Source organism: Ovis aries, chromosome 4 (genome assembly GCF_016772045.2).
Source record: "Ovis aries strain OAR_USU_Benz2616 breed Rambouillet chromosome 4, ARS-UI_Ramb_v3.0, whole genome shotgun sequence".
Classification (NCBI taxonomy): domain Eukaryota; kingdom Metazoa; phylum Chordata; class Mammalia; order Artiodactyla; family Bovidae; genus Ovis; species Ovis aries.
The window spans coordinates 104713055-104729484 of record NC_056057.1 but is presented as its reverse complement, the minus strand read 5'-3'; the positions used below and the strand labels follow the sequence as shown (position 1 = coordinate 104729484).

At 49.0% G+C, this 16430-nt stretch overlaps 1 protein-coding gene across 1 annotated transcript in view; it reads left to right on the top strand.

Annotated features, from left to right (window-relative positions):
- The first annotated feature begins 789 nt into the window (after positions 1-789).
- LOC121819515 (putative HTLV-1-related endogenous sequence) overlaps positions 790-16430 on the top strand; it is a 50397-nt gene continuing 34756 nt past the window's right edge. The window contains exon 1 of the mRNA XM_042249313.1: positions 790-836. Coding sequence (XP_042105247.1) covers positions 790-836 — 47 coding nt within the window. The remainder of the gene's footprint in view (positions 837-16430) is intronic.

Here is a 16430-nt window from a genome sequence, read left to right as displayed (position 1 = left end):
AAGGGATAGGCTACCCACTCCAGTATTCTCAGGCTTCCCTTGTGGCTCAGCTGGTAAAGAATCTGCCTGCAATGTGGGAGACCTGGGTTGGGAAGATCCCTGGGTTTCCTGGAGAAGGGAAAGCTACCCACTTCTGTATTCTGGCCTGGAGAATTCCATGGACTGTAAAGTCCATGGGGTCACAAAGAGTCGGATACAACTGAGCAATTTGTGCTTTCACTTTTCAAGGTCATTTAGTCCATGGGGTCCCCTGGCCCCTAGGGGTTCAGTGGGGTCCCTGCTCGATGCCTAAGGATCTTGCCTCGTGTCAGCCCTCTCATCATGAGTTGGAGGATTTCTTAAATGCCTAAAAGTGTACCTGTAGGTTTGTATAAAGGCCCTTTGTTCTATCTCTGAGCTTATCTGACTAAGGTGGACTGGATTATTTTTTGCTTATTAATCAGCTGGTGACACCTTTAGTAACAGGAAGGGTGTATCAGAGAGGAAACCATTCACTCATCATGACAGTCTTTTGTTCATTCATCGTGGGTCGAGGGGCCAGGCTGTATGCTGAGTTTTCAGTGCCTGGAAAGTAGAAGCACTGGGCTCTGGAGAATTTTCTCTGGGGACAGACAGACAATAAACAAGTAGATAAATTGCATGTTGAGAACAGCATTGGGAAGGCCATGAACACAGGGCTGTGACTGGGAATAACTGGGATAACCCATTAGGAGAGTGTGGGGGGAAATCTGGGGAGGACAACTCAAAGCCAAGAGGCTCGGGTAAGGGGGAGACACCAGGTAAAGCGCCATGGGCAAAGCCTTCGGGCCAAAAGGTGACCAGATAAAGGCTGTCAGGTGAGAGCAAACTCCCCTTGTTGTGGGAACTGGAGAGAGGCCAGCGGGCCAGCTGGAGGAGCAGCTGGGAAAGGAGGAGACTCCGCAGAGGCCAGACAGCTCAGAGCCGCAGCAAGCAGCCAGGGCTTCATTTTATGTGCCACTTAGCAGTTTAGTGGGGTCATATTTCTGTTTGTAAGAGTTGTTCTGGCTGTGCGTGAAGAATTCATGGAAAGAGAAGCAGGGAGCCGCTTGGAAGATGATTTTGTTCGTCTTGAGAGGAGGCTGCTCAGACTAGAGTAGGGATGAGAGGAGGAGAGAAGTAGATGAGTTTGAAATCTATTCTGGGGACAGACTCTGCAGAATTTCCTGGTGAATTGGAGGAAGACAGAAGGGGAGCGAGGCGGCATGTCTGATCCCCATGTTCCTGACTTGAGGGAGAGCCCTTCACCGAGATGAAGAAGGCTAGGGAAAGATGGGGGTACTGTTGGGGTCAAAAGTTGGGTTTTGATGCTTTTGAGATGTCTGAGAGACACTGGAGTGGAGCTGTCAAGTCAGAGAGGAATCTCGGCTGCAGATACAAATAATAATCCTTAATACTGACAGTACCATTTATGGAGTACTTACTATGTGCTAGATACTAGTCTAAGAACATTCAGATATATTAGCTCACTTAATCCTCATAAGCTACTCTAGGAGGCAATGCTTATTATTAATCCCACTTTAGAGAAGTAGAAACTGAGGCATGGGAGGTATGACTCCAAAGCCCATACTCTTTATCAAAAGGTGATAGTCCATCATTCAAGGCACCAATATGCAAATGGTAGTTAAATCCAGATGCGCTGATGAGCGACAGCCCCGAATAAGAGAGTGAGCCATGCAAATACCAAATGGCTTCCTTCCAAGCATCTTCCCTATTCTCTAACAATTTGACCTGCCTGCTTGTTTTGCATCTCTACTCAGGTGTCCTCCAACGGCTACACCTATCTGGACCAGTGCCCCATGTCCCAGCCAAGCCCTTTGGGATGTCCTGTCCTCTCTCCGTACTCTATGTCTCTCGTCCCATGTGACCAGTACTGTGTGCGTGTATGCTCAGTCACTCAGTTGTGTCCGACTCTGCAACCCTGTGGACTGTAGCCTGCCAGGCTCCTCTGTCCATAGAATTTTCCAGACAAGAATATTGGAGTGAGTTGATACATAAGTTTATTTACGTAAGACCTCTTGGAGACTCAAACCTACCGACATGCACGGTGACTCTCCAACAGTGGGGTGCAGAGAGTGGCATTCCTCGAGTGCGTTAGACCACAGAAGCCCTCTTAAAGGACATGTATGAACACAGTCTGGATGTTGTACTCTTAGAAATGTGCTTGGAGAAACATTGACCAAGCCGGGCTCTTATTTACGGAGGAAGAAACGGAAATCCAGAAAGAGAAAGTGATGGTACCTGGGGACAGAGACCAGGGTGGACCCTCAGCTCTTCTCAGACTTTGCATCTAGAAGACATGCCTCCCATCCTGCTATGGGGCTGTGGGACTGTCACAAGCCCTGCCCTTCCCATGGGGATGGCTTTGATGGACCTGTCATAGGCCCTGCTCAGTTCACGGAGATGGCTTTGCTGTTGGCAGTCAGCTCAGGGATGTCCCGACGGGTGGTCACTTCCTCTAGAGACACCAGTTCCTCTCATTCATGCGCTGAGTTTATTCGCTCAGTCGTGTCCGACCCTTTGTGACCCCATGGTCTGCAGCCTGTCAGGCACCTCTGCCCATGGGGATTCTCCAGGCAGGAATACTGGAGTGGGTTGCCATGCCCTCCTCCAGGGGATCATCCCAACCCAGGGATCGAACCCAGGCCTCCCACATTGCAGGCGGATTCTTTACCATCTGAGCCATGAGGGAACCCCAACGAGTTCCTCAACTAGTATTTCTGGAGCCCTTTGTGTGTGATTTGTGATTTGGGGAAGCTTTAAATGCCATAGAGAGATCATCACCCCCTTTCAACACTCGCCTCAGAGCAGAGATAATATTCAGTGAATTGTGGACAGTAATTAATCCAGATGGAACAGAAGGGTCAAACATGAGAGGTTTTAGGCTTTGCATCAGTAGAGTAACATGGTTAAGGATGTATTACAGCTTGGGATGTATTACAGCTTGAGACATGCTGGTTGAGATTTTTCCAGAATGAGGAGGAGACTGTTGCTGTAATAAATACCATCATTAAATATTAGGCCTTTATTCTCTAGACTGTTTATTCTCGCAGAGAGTCAGACATGGCCGAGTGACTGAACTGAACCGATTCTCTAAATGTTTTGTTTTCAATACGTATCTATTAAAAACAGCCAACTTAGGGCTCACCTGGTGGTCCACTGATTGAGAACCTGCCTTCCGATGCTGGAGACTCGGGTTTGATCCTTGGTCAGGGAACAAAGATCACGCAGGCATCAGGGCTACTAAGCCTGAGCACTCCAACAAAGACCCAATGCAGCCAAAAAAGAAAACGAAAACAGCCAACTCTACAGAACTGTATAAAAAATAGTCTACAATCCCAACTCCCAGAGATAAACTCTGTGAACCAACTTGTCTATGTCCCCCACTATCTTTTTCTACACATGTGCAAACATTGGTATATTTTTAGTTTTATGAAAACAAGATCATCATATCCTTGCCATGTGCAACTGGCCTTTCTCATTCACCTTATGGTAAATATCTTTCCACGTTCATACTCAGACATATGGGGCTTCCCTGGCGGCTCAACGGTAAAGAATCTGCCTCTAATGCAGGAACTCGAGTTCTGGGTCGGGAAGATCCCCTGGAGGAGGAAATGGCCACCCACACCAGTATTCTTGCCTGGGAAATCCCATGGACAGAGGAGCCTGGTGGGCTACAGTCTATGGGGTCTCAAAAAGAATCAGACACAACAACTAAACAACAGCAACAGACACGTGCACCATTTGCTTCTTGGAATTCCCCTGGATGGCTGTGTCGTAATTCATACAGGTCCATGCTCTGTTAAATGGCATTCAAGCTGTTTTCGAGTTTTTCCAACTACAAATGAGTCTTTGGTGAACATCCTTATACATATCACTGTGAGGATAACCCAAGCGACAGTCTCAGAAGTGGAATTTCAAAAATGCTAGTAGGTGATACCCTCTAGAGGGGCAGTTGGCTACCTGCCCCCTGCTGTGTATCAACGTGTCCATTTACCCGACTCAGTGGGACACCCCTCTGTCTCAACCCACTCCAATTCTAGCTTTTTTGTCTCCTACATCTAGGCAGATGCCTCCCCCAGAGTTGAGTCAACTGTTTTGACTTAAGTCTTGTGTTTCTTTTTAAAGCTTTCATCCATAAATTGTGTGGTATTTCCTCCATGTTCCCTGTGTTTAAAAACTGCCTGTGCGAATGCCTTCCTCCTCTGCCGAAGCTTCCCAGCTGGCCTGTGTGAAGCCCAATGTCTCTGACAAGGTTTGAAGCCCCAGAACGTGCCCTATGGGACCCTGAGGGGAAGGACAGCGGGGTGTCCTCAGCATCATAACTGATCAAGTAACCTGTAACCAGGTCATACACTGACCTGTAACCTTATTTTAGCCTCATAGCAAGCTGGGGCAGTAGGTGAGCAAGATTTTTCATTCCTGGGTTCCCAGAGGGAAAACCTGGAGCTCAGCAATGTTACAAGACTGTCTGAGATTGTGTGCGTGCGTGTTCCGTCACTTCAGCCGTGCCCAGCTCTTTGAGACCCTATGGACTGTAGCCTGCCAGGCTCCTCTGTCCATGGGATTCTTCAGGCAAGAATACTGGGGTGAGTAGCCATGCCCTCCTTCAGGGGAGCTTCCTGACCCAGGGATTGAATCCACATCTCCTATATTACAGGAGGATTCTTGACAGCTGAGCCACTGAGGAAGTCCGTCTGATATCATAATTTTCATAAATCCTAGAGGCCAGGCTCAAACCCCAATCTTCTGGCTTTAAAACCCAAAGTTTTGTTCCCTAAATCTAAAATCACATATTGATTTAAATATTCATAGTTCACCCAGCCAGAGCCTGGTATGATACAGTTTATTCTGTGTTTCTGCCCCTGGGGTGCAGAGTTGCTGCAGTTAAAGACAAAGGGGGTGCGGCAGCTGCTTTATCTCCATGGAGAAGAGGCTGGGACTCTGTGGAAGGCAGAAAACCTCAGCTAGCTCCAATCCAGTCCAGTCTCCTCAACAGCATCCAGTGTATTACAGGCTCCGTGTCCAGCTTCTGAGAACAGGGCTCAGATTCGCAGGTTCCTCCGTTTGTCATTCCTTCAATCAGCTCACAAGCACTGGACTGTCTGTATGCACTTGGCACTGGGGAACAGAATCCTTGCATATTAGGCCCCACGTTGCAGGTCTTGCCTCCGAGGAGCTCAGCTCCCAGGATAGGGAAGCAGACACGTAAACACCTACCTGCCGTCTATGTTCTAGAGACTGTGACATAAAGACAGACAGGGCACAGAAGGGGCAAAATCAGGAGGAAGGAGATTGGTAAAGGCTGTATTTATTTTTTTTAAAGTTCTGGCCACACTGCACAGCTTGCAGGATCCTAGTTCCTCGACCAGGGATTGAAGTCCTAAGCACTAGACCACCAGGGGATTCCTTAGTCAAGGCTTTAAACAAATGACACCTGAGCTTAGACTGGACCAACGGAGTCAGCAAGCGGCACACAGCTAAGGCTTACCTGTGGGCATCAGATGCTGGGGGTGAGTGGAGGGGATGGCAAAGCAGTTGGGCCACACCAGAGTTTATCTTAGGATCAGTGAGAAGCCAGGGCAGGACCAAAAATTGAGCACCAACATTATTATTATTATTTCTAAACGGAAATACTTCTCGGAAGGCAGATTGGGTTACAGCTGAGATGGGAGACCAGTGAAGAGACACTGGTCAGCTAAGTAAGAGAGGATGGTCTGAATGGAGCAGTAGATGTGGAAATGGGGAGAAGGGGGCTGGGTTTTGAGATTACAGGGAGGGCAGAACCAACAGTTCTTGGTCATTGAGTGTGGTGGTGAAGCGTTGTTGAAGATAACCCTCCAATTTCTGGCTCCACTGATGGAGCCCCTGTGGTCCCATGTAACACGATAAGGGCTTGGGGAAGGAATAAGTAGAGGGGATTTATTGCGGCTTCCACAGTGAGCAAGCTGAGCACAAGGTCCCTGGTGGGCAGACAGGTAAGGATGCTCAGGAGGCCTCAGACCCTGGAGAGTTCGGGAGAGAAATCTGAAGTAGAGAAGTTTTTGAGAGCAAATTGTATAGAGATGGGGCAAAGCCATAAGGACAAAATTGGCCACAGAGAACAGGTAGAGTGCTGAGAAGTGGGCCATGGGAAGGACACTAACAAGAGCAGCCTTGCCGGGGAAGGGGCAGAGAGAGGCCTGAAAAGAAGCAGAGGAAGGTAGGTCGGAGAGCGAGCAATGAAAGTGCCCGAGGGACACTTTCTCTCTAGTGCTTAAAACATTGCTTTTTGCTTTCAAGTCCTGGATTCAGTCAAACTCAACCCCTTCAGCTCTCTAGCTTGGATGTTCTAGGGAGGCTACTTAATCTCTTAGATACTCTTTCTCATCTGGAAAGTGGGGATACCCGTACATACTGCCCAGGGCTCTCGTGAGGAAGACGAGGTGCCCGTGGAGCACGCTCAGAGGAGCCCTGACGCGTGGGAAGCGCTTGTGCACATGGTCTGCGATCATCCCACCAAAGCCACAGGGGGGCAGTTTTAAGAAGCCGGAAAAGGCCAAGGGTGTGAACGTTACTGAAAAACCAGGTGAGGCGGTTCCTGAAGCATCCTCATTTGGATTCAGCAATTTGATCATTGCTGCCACCCCCAGAATGGCTTTGGTGGAACGGTGGGTATAGAGAAAGAGAGGGAGAGAAATGGCAATTTGGAAAGGACTGATTCAGACTTCTCCAACCATCTCTCTGGCCCCGTGGCTGATATGTGGGGGAATGCACAGGTTTGGATCAGCTAGCGTAGAATTTCCAGGTGCCACTCTTTGAGGAACCCACGTGAAACCAGAACGTCTCCTGCATTAAGACACGGCCGCCATCTGTGTGTCTTTCCCTCCTGAGATAAGGACAGAACTATCTCTTCTCCTCCAGGTTGCTATGGAGACAGGAATGAGTTTGTAAACAGTTTAAAGGTCTGTGTCAAATCTTGATTTTGTATTGGTTATGAGGGCAGGGACCATATTTTATATATCATCATGCTGCCACGCTGCCTGTCATATTGCTGTCTTAAACACTGGCTTGGCTTTAATTAACACCCACAGGCTGATCACTCTGCAGTCTGCTCTCTCCCCTCAGTTCTCATTCCTGAGTTCAGATTAATATATCCAGCTTCCCCCTGGACCTCTTCTCAGATCCCCTACAGAGGTTACAGACTCCAAATGTCTAAAAACTAGACCCATCAGGGCAGCCTCCTTCCTCCATTAAGCTCTCCCTCATCCCACGTCCCTCACCTCCGTGAATCATACCTCCCTCCCCTCGGCTCCCAAGTCAAGAGTTTGGGCTCATCCTTGCCTCCTCCTTCTCTCTCAGCCCGCCACCTCTGCACCTAGCTCATCACCGAAACCTATTGCTTCTGCCGACCAAGTCTCTCCCATTTCGGGCCACTGCTCCCTTTAGCCATTCATTCTTTCAATCATTCCACTTCATCTCACTTGTTCAATAAATGTATCGGCCTCTACTCCATGCTAGCTACTGTTCTAGGCAACAGGAATCCACTGGGGCAGCAAACGGGTGAAGCTTCTGATCTCAGAGAGCTTGTATCTAGGGTGGTCTAGCTTGTACCCTGGTGGTCTAGTGGTTAAGAATCTGCCTTCCAGTGCAGAGGATGTGGGTTCGATCCCTAGTCAGGGAACTAAGATTCCACATGCATCAGGGCAACTAAACCCACATGGCACGAAGAAGACCCAGTACAGTCAATATGAAAAAAGAGAATGAAAGTGCTTGTATAATACCTAGACCGAGACCCAAATCGCGGCACTGCGGTCCCCGCCTCCTAACAGCCTCCCTGTTTCTCATCCATTCATCAACATTTATTTGCTGGGTTTGTGCTCGGTACCTGGGACAACACTGGCACACTGGCCTGGGAAACACTGAGTGAGGGAAACATGAGATTGGATGGTGGAGAAGGAAAAGTGAGCGTCAGAACACCCAAGACCTGGTTTGTGGTGTGTAAAATGTACTCTTTCCTTCCCAGAGAAAAGGGGAACCACTGAAGAAAGGCCTGTAAGCAGGAGAGTAATGTGATTCTACGTAGGTCAACAGTTCCTCCTCTGGCTTCATTATTAAAACGAGTACTGAGCTCATCAGATTATAGTCTAACCTCTGCATGTCAACATCGCTCAAGTCCCCAGTCACACAGTGGGGATGCTGAAGCAGTGCCACTGTCCAGACCTTGACTGTATCATCACTGGAAGTTGTTGACTACAAGCTGCTCTTTTTAAAAAATATGTATTTATTTGGCTGAGCCGAGTCTTAGTTGTGGCTTGTGGGATCTAGTTCCCCCACCAGGGATTGAACCGAGTCCCCCTGCATTGGGAGCATAGAGTCTCAGCCACAGGACCACCAGGAAAGTCACAAGCTACTCTTGATATTGCTAATCACACATCCTGGTGGGTTAGTCACTAAGTCGTGTTGAACTCTTGTGACCCCATGGACTGTCACCTACCAGGCTCCTCTGTTCATGGGATTTGCTAGGCAGGAATGGTATGGCCCATCCCGTTTCCTTCACATCTCAGCCTGTCAATGTACGTCACCCACGATCTCAGCTTGTTAGAGGCTCATACTTCCTAAACTGTCGTTGAATCTCTCTTGGCACTTCTCATGGCGGAGTGTGGTCACGTGTGGACAATCGAGCATCCTTCTGCTTGCGAATGGAAGGTCGGCAGACAGCTTGACTGCCTTAAAGCAAGTCTTGGAGGTTTCTAGCAAGTGAATGTCTGGAACAGCCATTTTTCACCTCTTAGCCACAGAAGGTAAAGCAGGCATAGTGGAGACACACCCAGAAAGTAGAATCCAGCGTGTACAGAGTTTGATAGCAGATCTCAATGCTATTCCAGGCAACGAGTTGGCACCACCAACTCCCGGCATAGAGGAAAGAGGGCACTACGACATAGGCCCCCAAATGAGGAGTCCCCCAAACAGAAGATAATTAGAAATTTCAGCAGGAGCTGCCTTCAAGGAAATACGCCCATCAGCAGATAGTAGGACCCCCCCCCCAGACCCCAGAACAGCAATATAGAAAGAAGAATTGGTTCCTGGAGGGGAGGAATGGATAGAATAAGTATTGAATGAGGAGATCTCATGGAGAAGGACATGGCAACCCCCTCCAGTACTCTTGCCTGGGAAACTCCATGGGTGGAGGAGCCTGGTAGGCTACAGTCCATGGGGTCACAAACAGTTGGACTCGACTGAGCGACTTCACTTTCTTTCTATAGTTCCTTTTGGAGAAGGAAATGGCAGCCCACTCCTGTGTTCTTACCTGGAGAATCCCATGGACGGAGGGGCCTGGTGGGCTACAGTCTCTGGGGTTGTAGAGAGTCAGACACGACTGAGCAACTAACACACACACAGACACAAGGAGATCTCAAGGGCTTGACCTGTGGAAGTCTACTTCTTGCTCACCTTGAGCAATCTGAAAGTGGGCATTTGGTAGCCAGCCTTCCAGGCAGGGACTCTGGAATGCAGGCTCTTCTGATCTTGTGACCCTACCCCACCCCCACCTACTAACCCTCAGATGCTGGATCATCTACAACCAGCTGACAGATGGGAAAAAGGAAAAAGATGGGAGGAAGGTCTTCACAGGTCAGACTCCGAAGTGGCACAGACACACCCATCTTTATTTCCTTGGACAGAATTCAGACATGGGACATACTTGCCTGTGAAAAAGGCTGAGAAACGCAGCGGACCTTGGAAGAGAAAGAAACAAGGCTGGCAGACACACAGCATTCCTGCCACAGATAGATCCCATCCGGGCATGCTCTCCACCCAACAACCCCTACGTAGGAAACAGGCTGCCAGAACAGGGTGAGAAATGGTAACTGAGGCCCCCCTAAAAGCGAAGGGCCTCCCTGGTGGCTCAGATGGTAAAGAATCTGTCTGGGATGCAGGAGATGTGAGTTCAGTCCCTGGGTTGGGAAGATCCCCTGGAGAAGAGGATGGCAACCTACTCCAGTATCCTTGCCTGGAGAATCCCATGGACAGAGGAGCCTGACAGGCTATAGTGTAGTCCATGGGGTCTCAAGAGTTGGGCACAACTTAGAGACTAACACTCACACTGAGTCAAAGCTTGTAGTCAGTTCAGGGTTCAGAGAGAAAGTGGGTCTGGCCTCCACAGTGATGGAGTGCTGACATCTGACCAAGTTTATGCAGTCCAGGAGACTGAGCCTACCACCCAAGCCCCAGCTGCTAGCTAGGTTTCTGTGCTAATTCACTGCCGGGAGCCTGCCTGCAGCTCCATGAGGCCACTGATGCCATCCCCCTACATGTGATGCTCATCTAGACCCAACTAGACAAGACTAATCTGCCCAACTCGACCCTCCCAGACTCTAGTGCTGCTTGAGTCAAGCCTCAGTTCTCCACGCCCCAGTGGACGCTGTGAATCAAAACCATTTGGTCTGCCTGAAGAAGTCAACCTTGTACCTTGAACTCTTTGTCCAGTTCCTGCCTGTACTGGTCCCAACTACACTGGTCTGTGTACTGAAGTCCCAGCCAGCCTTGTACCTGTGCCCAGCTGAGTCACGGCAAGCCCTGTGTCATCTTATATCCTCACCCTCCTCTAACAGGCCAAACTCCTTCCTGTGCATTTTCAAGACACTTGGGCTGGACTCCACCTCATCAAGGAAGTCCTCCAGGACTACCCATGATGATGAGTTCCCTGTCCTACCACAGGTCCCCAAGCTTTCTCCACTGAAGTTGCCTGACTAATTGCATGTCTACCCTGTAGATGTAAATGTTTGGGGAACAGAGACCTTTTCTGATTCAACGGTGTATTCTCAGAGGCCAGGAGAAAGCCTGTCTGTCACTCAATAGGTACTCACGGAATGTTTGTCGAATGAATGAATGCACTTCTGCCTGTGTTTCAGGTAGCAACCACCAGATGGCGATAGTGCTCTTTGGGTCATGAAGATAGGCGGTCACGTTCTTTCTGCAGGAACACTGAAATCAACTGAGATTTGCTCCCATAATCCAAGTACTTGATTAATTTTCTACAAAATATATTGCTTGTTGGAAAACAGCCACAAAACCGTTTCTCAAGCTAGACTTTCCAAGAAAGATATAACAAAAGAAAGGAAGAGGTACAGAGAAAGCACCATGGAGTGAGTCCCTTTCCACTCAAGTGAGTACCATTCTCCACTTGATCTAAGTGTGGGACTGTTTATCAAAGAGCGTCCACCTGGACTCCTAAGTACTTCAAGTTTCTGCAGCTGTACCACCGAGACACTCTCGTGGCTGCCTGTACCTGTCCCGGGTTCACTGGCTCTAATTTGACTAGCTTATCTTATCAGGGTTTACCAGTAGACCAGTTTGGCTGGATCAGAGGGTTCATGAAGAAGGCTAGGAGATAACATGGGAGCAGTCAGGGGTGGCTGGCAGGAAGAGACCTCTGGATACCAGGATGAACATGAACTTTACCCCACAGGCAAGAGTTACTGGCAGAGATTCCTGTGTTGTGCATGTATGTGAAGGCGGGCATGCACATGTGTGTGCCTGTGTGAAAGGGCAGTGGAATGGGGAGAGAGGGACAGGTATCAGATGGTGTTGAGAAGGATGGTGGTGGTGGGCGGATTCAGGAGATGCTCCATAAGTAGAACCCCTGGAGGATTTGATGACGGATTGGGAAGAAGAAAGTGAAGAGAGCCTGGGATGGAACCCCACCATGCGACTAAACCCTGACTTTGTACAACTTAGCATTAAGGCATGCCTTCCCCAGGACACTTCCACCTGCTGGATAATTTGTCTTGTCTAGCAAGTTCCCGGGTGATCAGCACCCCTCAACTCAGTTATTCCGTGCTGCCCCCCTCCACAGCAGCCCTGTGGGACACACACCAAGGTCCCCAGCCTGGATGAGAGAGACAGGGGTGGTGGTTCTAGAGAGATGAGGAAGATAGAGGGAGAGCCATTTTTGAGTGCAGGAGCATCCCCAGGTGTCTATGTCAATAGCACAGTGCTTTTCAAACAATATGGGACATCAGATACACATGGGAGGGATTTTAAAACACAGACTTCTGGGCACCCCCCACCCCACCCCCTTCAGTTTCTGATTCTGTAGGGCTGGGGCCTGAGAATCTGCATGTCTATCAAATTCCCAGGTGACTCTGATGCTGGAGGTCTGGCCTGCCCCTAGAGAACAGAGCTTCCTTCTGGCCCCTGAAAGTGAAAGTCAATCAGTCGTGTCTGACTCTGCCACCCCATGGGCTATACAATCCATGGAATTCTCCAGGCCAGAATACTGAAGGTATTCAGTAGCCTTTCCCTTCTCCAGGAGATCTTCCCAAGCCAGGGGATCGAACCTGGGTCTCCCAAATTGTAGGCAGACACTTTACTCAAACCACCAGAATCTGATCTGGCTGAAAAGACTCTCTCAGAGGGATTTCCTCCACCTACACAGTGGCTTCGAAGACAGCACCTCTGGGTACTGAATCTCTGAGGATGCTGCTGGGTTTGAGCCGCAGTGCATCAGCAATTCTTTGATTTCTGTTTATGAGTTACCCCCTATTTTGTTTCTCAAGCCCTCCTCTTTGCCTCAGGAAAGATCTCAGCTTCCCCTCTTCCCCTGACAGTTGTACTCAACTGGCCAGAATTCTCTAGTCCTCCCTAATGATCAACATGAACTATTTCAAACTAGGTTGTTTCACAATAGGCACTTGTCACTTTGCTTTTCTAGCTCTTGTTCCCAGTATCTATTTGGCATTTCCTGTAGGTGGATCCTGCCTGCTCCGGGCAGGCCAGCTCACCTGCTGAGCAGGTGTGCACCACTATCCCCCCATTCCAGTCACCACTTCCTGCCACAGCCCTGGTTTCACCCCACTCTTTGGATGACATCTGTCTTCTCTCCCAATAGGACTGTTTGAGGTTCTGCAGGAGCTGAGACAAGATGTGTGTCCTTTCTCTCAATATGGTGGCAGGAAGATGAAGGAACAGAAGGTGTGTGGGGGATAGAAGTAAATATGGGTCTGAAATTCCACATAATTATATAATCGAGAGGTATTGCCAAGGTAAATTAATAAGAAAACAGTTGGATAATGTTTACCAACAAAATCAGCTGGGGTGTGTCAGTCGCTGCTTTTGCTTTGTTGAGTGAGCCACGGATTACCCACTTACATAGGGAAAGAGGTACCCTCTTCATGGAAGTGGCCACATTATTCTGTCTGCTTGGTCAAGCTACCTGGAAGCTAGGAAAATTGCCAGAAGAAGCCTGGGAGCTGCAGGGTAAGCCCTATGCCCATGGATTGCGTCACTGAACATCTTCCCGTCTGTCTGTCTCTTTTTCATATCTGCCCTGTCCTCCAATTTGTCCTGCTCCCTACGCCACTTCCACAGCAATAGTACAGCAAGGCCAGTACAGTACAGACCAGCCAGGCTAAGGTCTGCCTCAAATTCACATTCCCTTACATAAAACACTTGGATGGCAAAACTGAGATTCAAATCATGCTCACTGTCCATATCATGCAAGCCGTCCTTCTCCCAACAAGTTTTGTAAACTGGCCAAGCCAGTTTGAATTTGAAACAGGACTTGGGCTCCAAGCTGAGGTCAGAGGAGCCAAGCCTGGTATTGTCCTTCAGCGAACACTCTGGACCACCCATGAGGTGAGAGACTTAGGGTCAGGGTCTGGGAGAGGAAGAAGGATGAGAAAGGTCCCAAGGAAGGAGCTCACCACTGGGTGACCCAGGACATCAGACCCCAGTCAAGACCACAGGAGGCGGCATCTATATGAGGACTCCAGGTCAGTGCTCTTTCAGTCCCATATTACCATCTTTGGGAAAGTTTGGAGAATCACAATCTTTGGAAAACCAGGCAGAGACTCCAGGCACCTCCTCTAGCCTTCCACCTTCAGAGCATCCCTGGAAGCTAGTCCGCGGGGTCTCTGCTTGAATTCCCCTAATTCTGGGGAGCACAGTTCAGTAAAGCTGCCCTTCTCTTGTTATACAGTGTAAGAACTTGCGTCTAATTCCCCACCTGTGCTCAGATTCCTAGGGCCTCCCTGGTGGCTCAGACAGTAAAGAATTTGCCTGCAATACAGGAGACCGGAGTTCAGTCCCTAGGTTGGGACGATCCCCTGGAGAAGGGAAAGGCTACCCACTTCAGTATTCTTGCCTGGAGAATCCCATGCGCCTGGCAGGCTACATACAGTCCATGGGGTTGCAAAGCGTCAGACACGACTGAAACAACTGAGCATGCAGTGACAAGCGCCCTCAGGTTTAGGCAGGGCCAGAGGGTGCCTGCTTGACCAAGCGGTTACACTCCAGCTCAGTCAGGTTAAGTGAACTTTGACAAAGACAAGACTAGAACCCGGGCTGCTCGCCCGCTGACCTGGCAGCACTTTCATGTGCTCCACCGAGCAGAGAGCGGTCAGAGTCCAGCTTCCTGAATCTGACGTGGACCCACCAGCCACCTCCCCAGTGAGCCTGCGTGCCAGGGTGAGGACTGAAACCCTGGGCTCCAGGGTTTCCTCTTCATGGAGAACAAGAGTGGTTGCCCAGGTGGTGGCCTGAGCAGATGGAGAAGTAAGCTGAGGGTCGGAGGGAAGCCTGCTCCTCACAGGGCTATGCAGAGAGGGGGACTCAGGCTACCTCGCCCTCTGAGGATTTGTCTGTACTGAGGGGATGATACACCCTCACATTGCAGTGTTCCATTCAGGGCAGACAAGGGGGACAGTGATGCCAGGGGAGGCACGTAAGCCACATGAATAGTCCAATAGAAATACCATCCATGGAGAAGGAAATGGCAACCCGCTCCAGTACTCTTGCCTGGAAAATCCCACGGACTGAGAAGCCTGGTAGGCTACAGTCCATGGGGTCACAAAGAGTCGGACACGACTGAGCAACTTTCCCTTCAATAAAATTGTAATCCCAGATTTCTAAAAAAAAAAAAAAAGAAATACCATCCAGGGACTTCCCTGGGGGTTCCAGTGGCTGAGACTCGGCGCTCCCCACGCAGGGGGGCCTGGATTCGGTCCCTGGTCAGGGAACTAGATCCCACCTAGATCCCATGCAGCTAAGAGTTTGCATGCCCCAACTCAAGATCCTGCCTGTGGCCACAAAGACTGAAGATCCCATGTGCAGAACGTATAAACAAGTATTAAACAAATATGTGTCCAACTCTTTGTGACCCCATGGACTGTAGCCTACCAGGCTCCTCTGTCTGTGGGATTTTCCAGGCAAGAGTACTGGAGTGGGTCACCATTTCCTTCTCCAGGAGATCTTCCCGACCTAGGGATTGAACCTGGGTCTCCTGTACTGTAAGCAGACGCTTTACCATCTGAGCCACCAGGGAAGTCTCATTAAACAAATAAACAAATATTAAAAAGAAAAAATATCAATTACAATAAATAAATATTAAAAAGAAAGAAAGATGCACCAACAGACAGGCAGTGAAGACTTCGCTCCTGAAGAGTAGAGAGAGTGAGCATAGGACTTGGAAGCTCCCATTATATCCTCCCCTCATGCATCCCAGCTACTTTGGAGATGGGGTCCCAAAGGTCATAACTCCAATTTACACCTGCTTTTGGCAGAAAAAAGAAGTACATTCTGTGTCTATCATCAATGAGCCTAGCATTTGCTAACATTTAGCACAATTATTCCCTGGGTCAAGAAGATGCTTCTGGAGAAGGAAATGGCAACTCACTCTAGTATTCTTGCCTGGAAAATCCCATGGACAGAGGAGCCTGGTGGGCTACAGTCTATGGGGTCAGAAAAGAGTCAGACATGACTTAGCAACTAAACAACACAGCTATAAGATCTGTAAAAATCCAGAGTTTGAGTTCTAGGGTTCCTGACACAGGTAAGATGGATTTGGCTTTACAAAATTAGAAGTAGTTATGATGGGATTTGGGTACCCAATCCAGGGTCTGAGGACATAGTTCATTAGTCATGGGTGTTATTATTCAAAAGAAGATGCAAAATAGCTAAACATTTGGATAAACCTAAGGAACCCTGACATTCTTTTATCTTGATCACTTTTCCGGAAGCTATAAACAGCCCGGTGGGTAGTAAGTTTTCCTCAGCCCCTTCACTAGCAGTGTTTTTTCTTGGCAGACAGTCCTGTGGTGGCATGAAATGACTTACACAAGAGGGGAAAGATAAGATACCTCCAAGGTGGGCAAAAGGACATCATTGGCCCAATGTTGGGAGATGTCTGAACACCACATCCTGGCCTTCGATTTTACATGGGAAGCTGATCGAGTGCCGCGTTATTCATGCAGGAACATTGGGGATCTCCATTCCTTCCTCCCAAAAAGGAAACAGAAATGTGGAGAAATGTTGTATTCTACCTCCGCTCCTCCTTTCCTGCCCCTCCTACTCATTTTGAAACCCATCTCTAGGAAGAGTGCTGTCTTTCTTAAGACCTAATCCACAAAATGCAAGACAGGGCAAACGTCAAG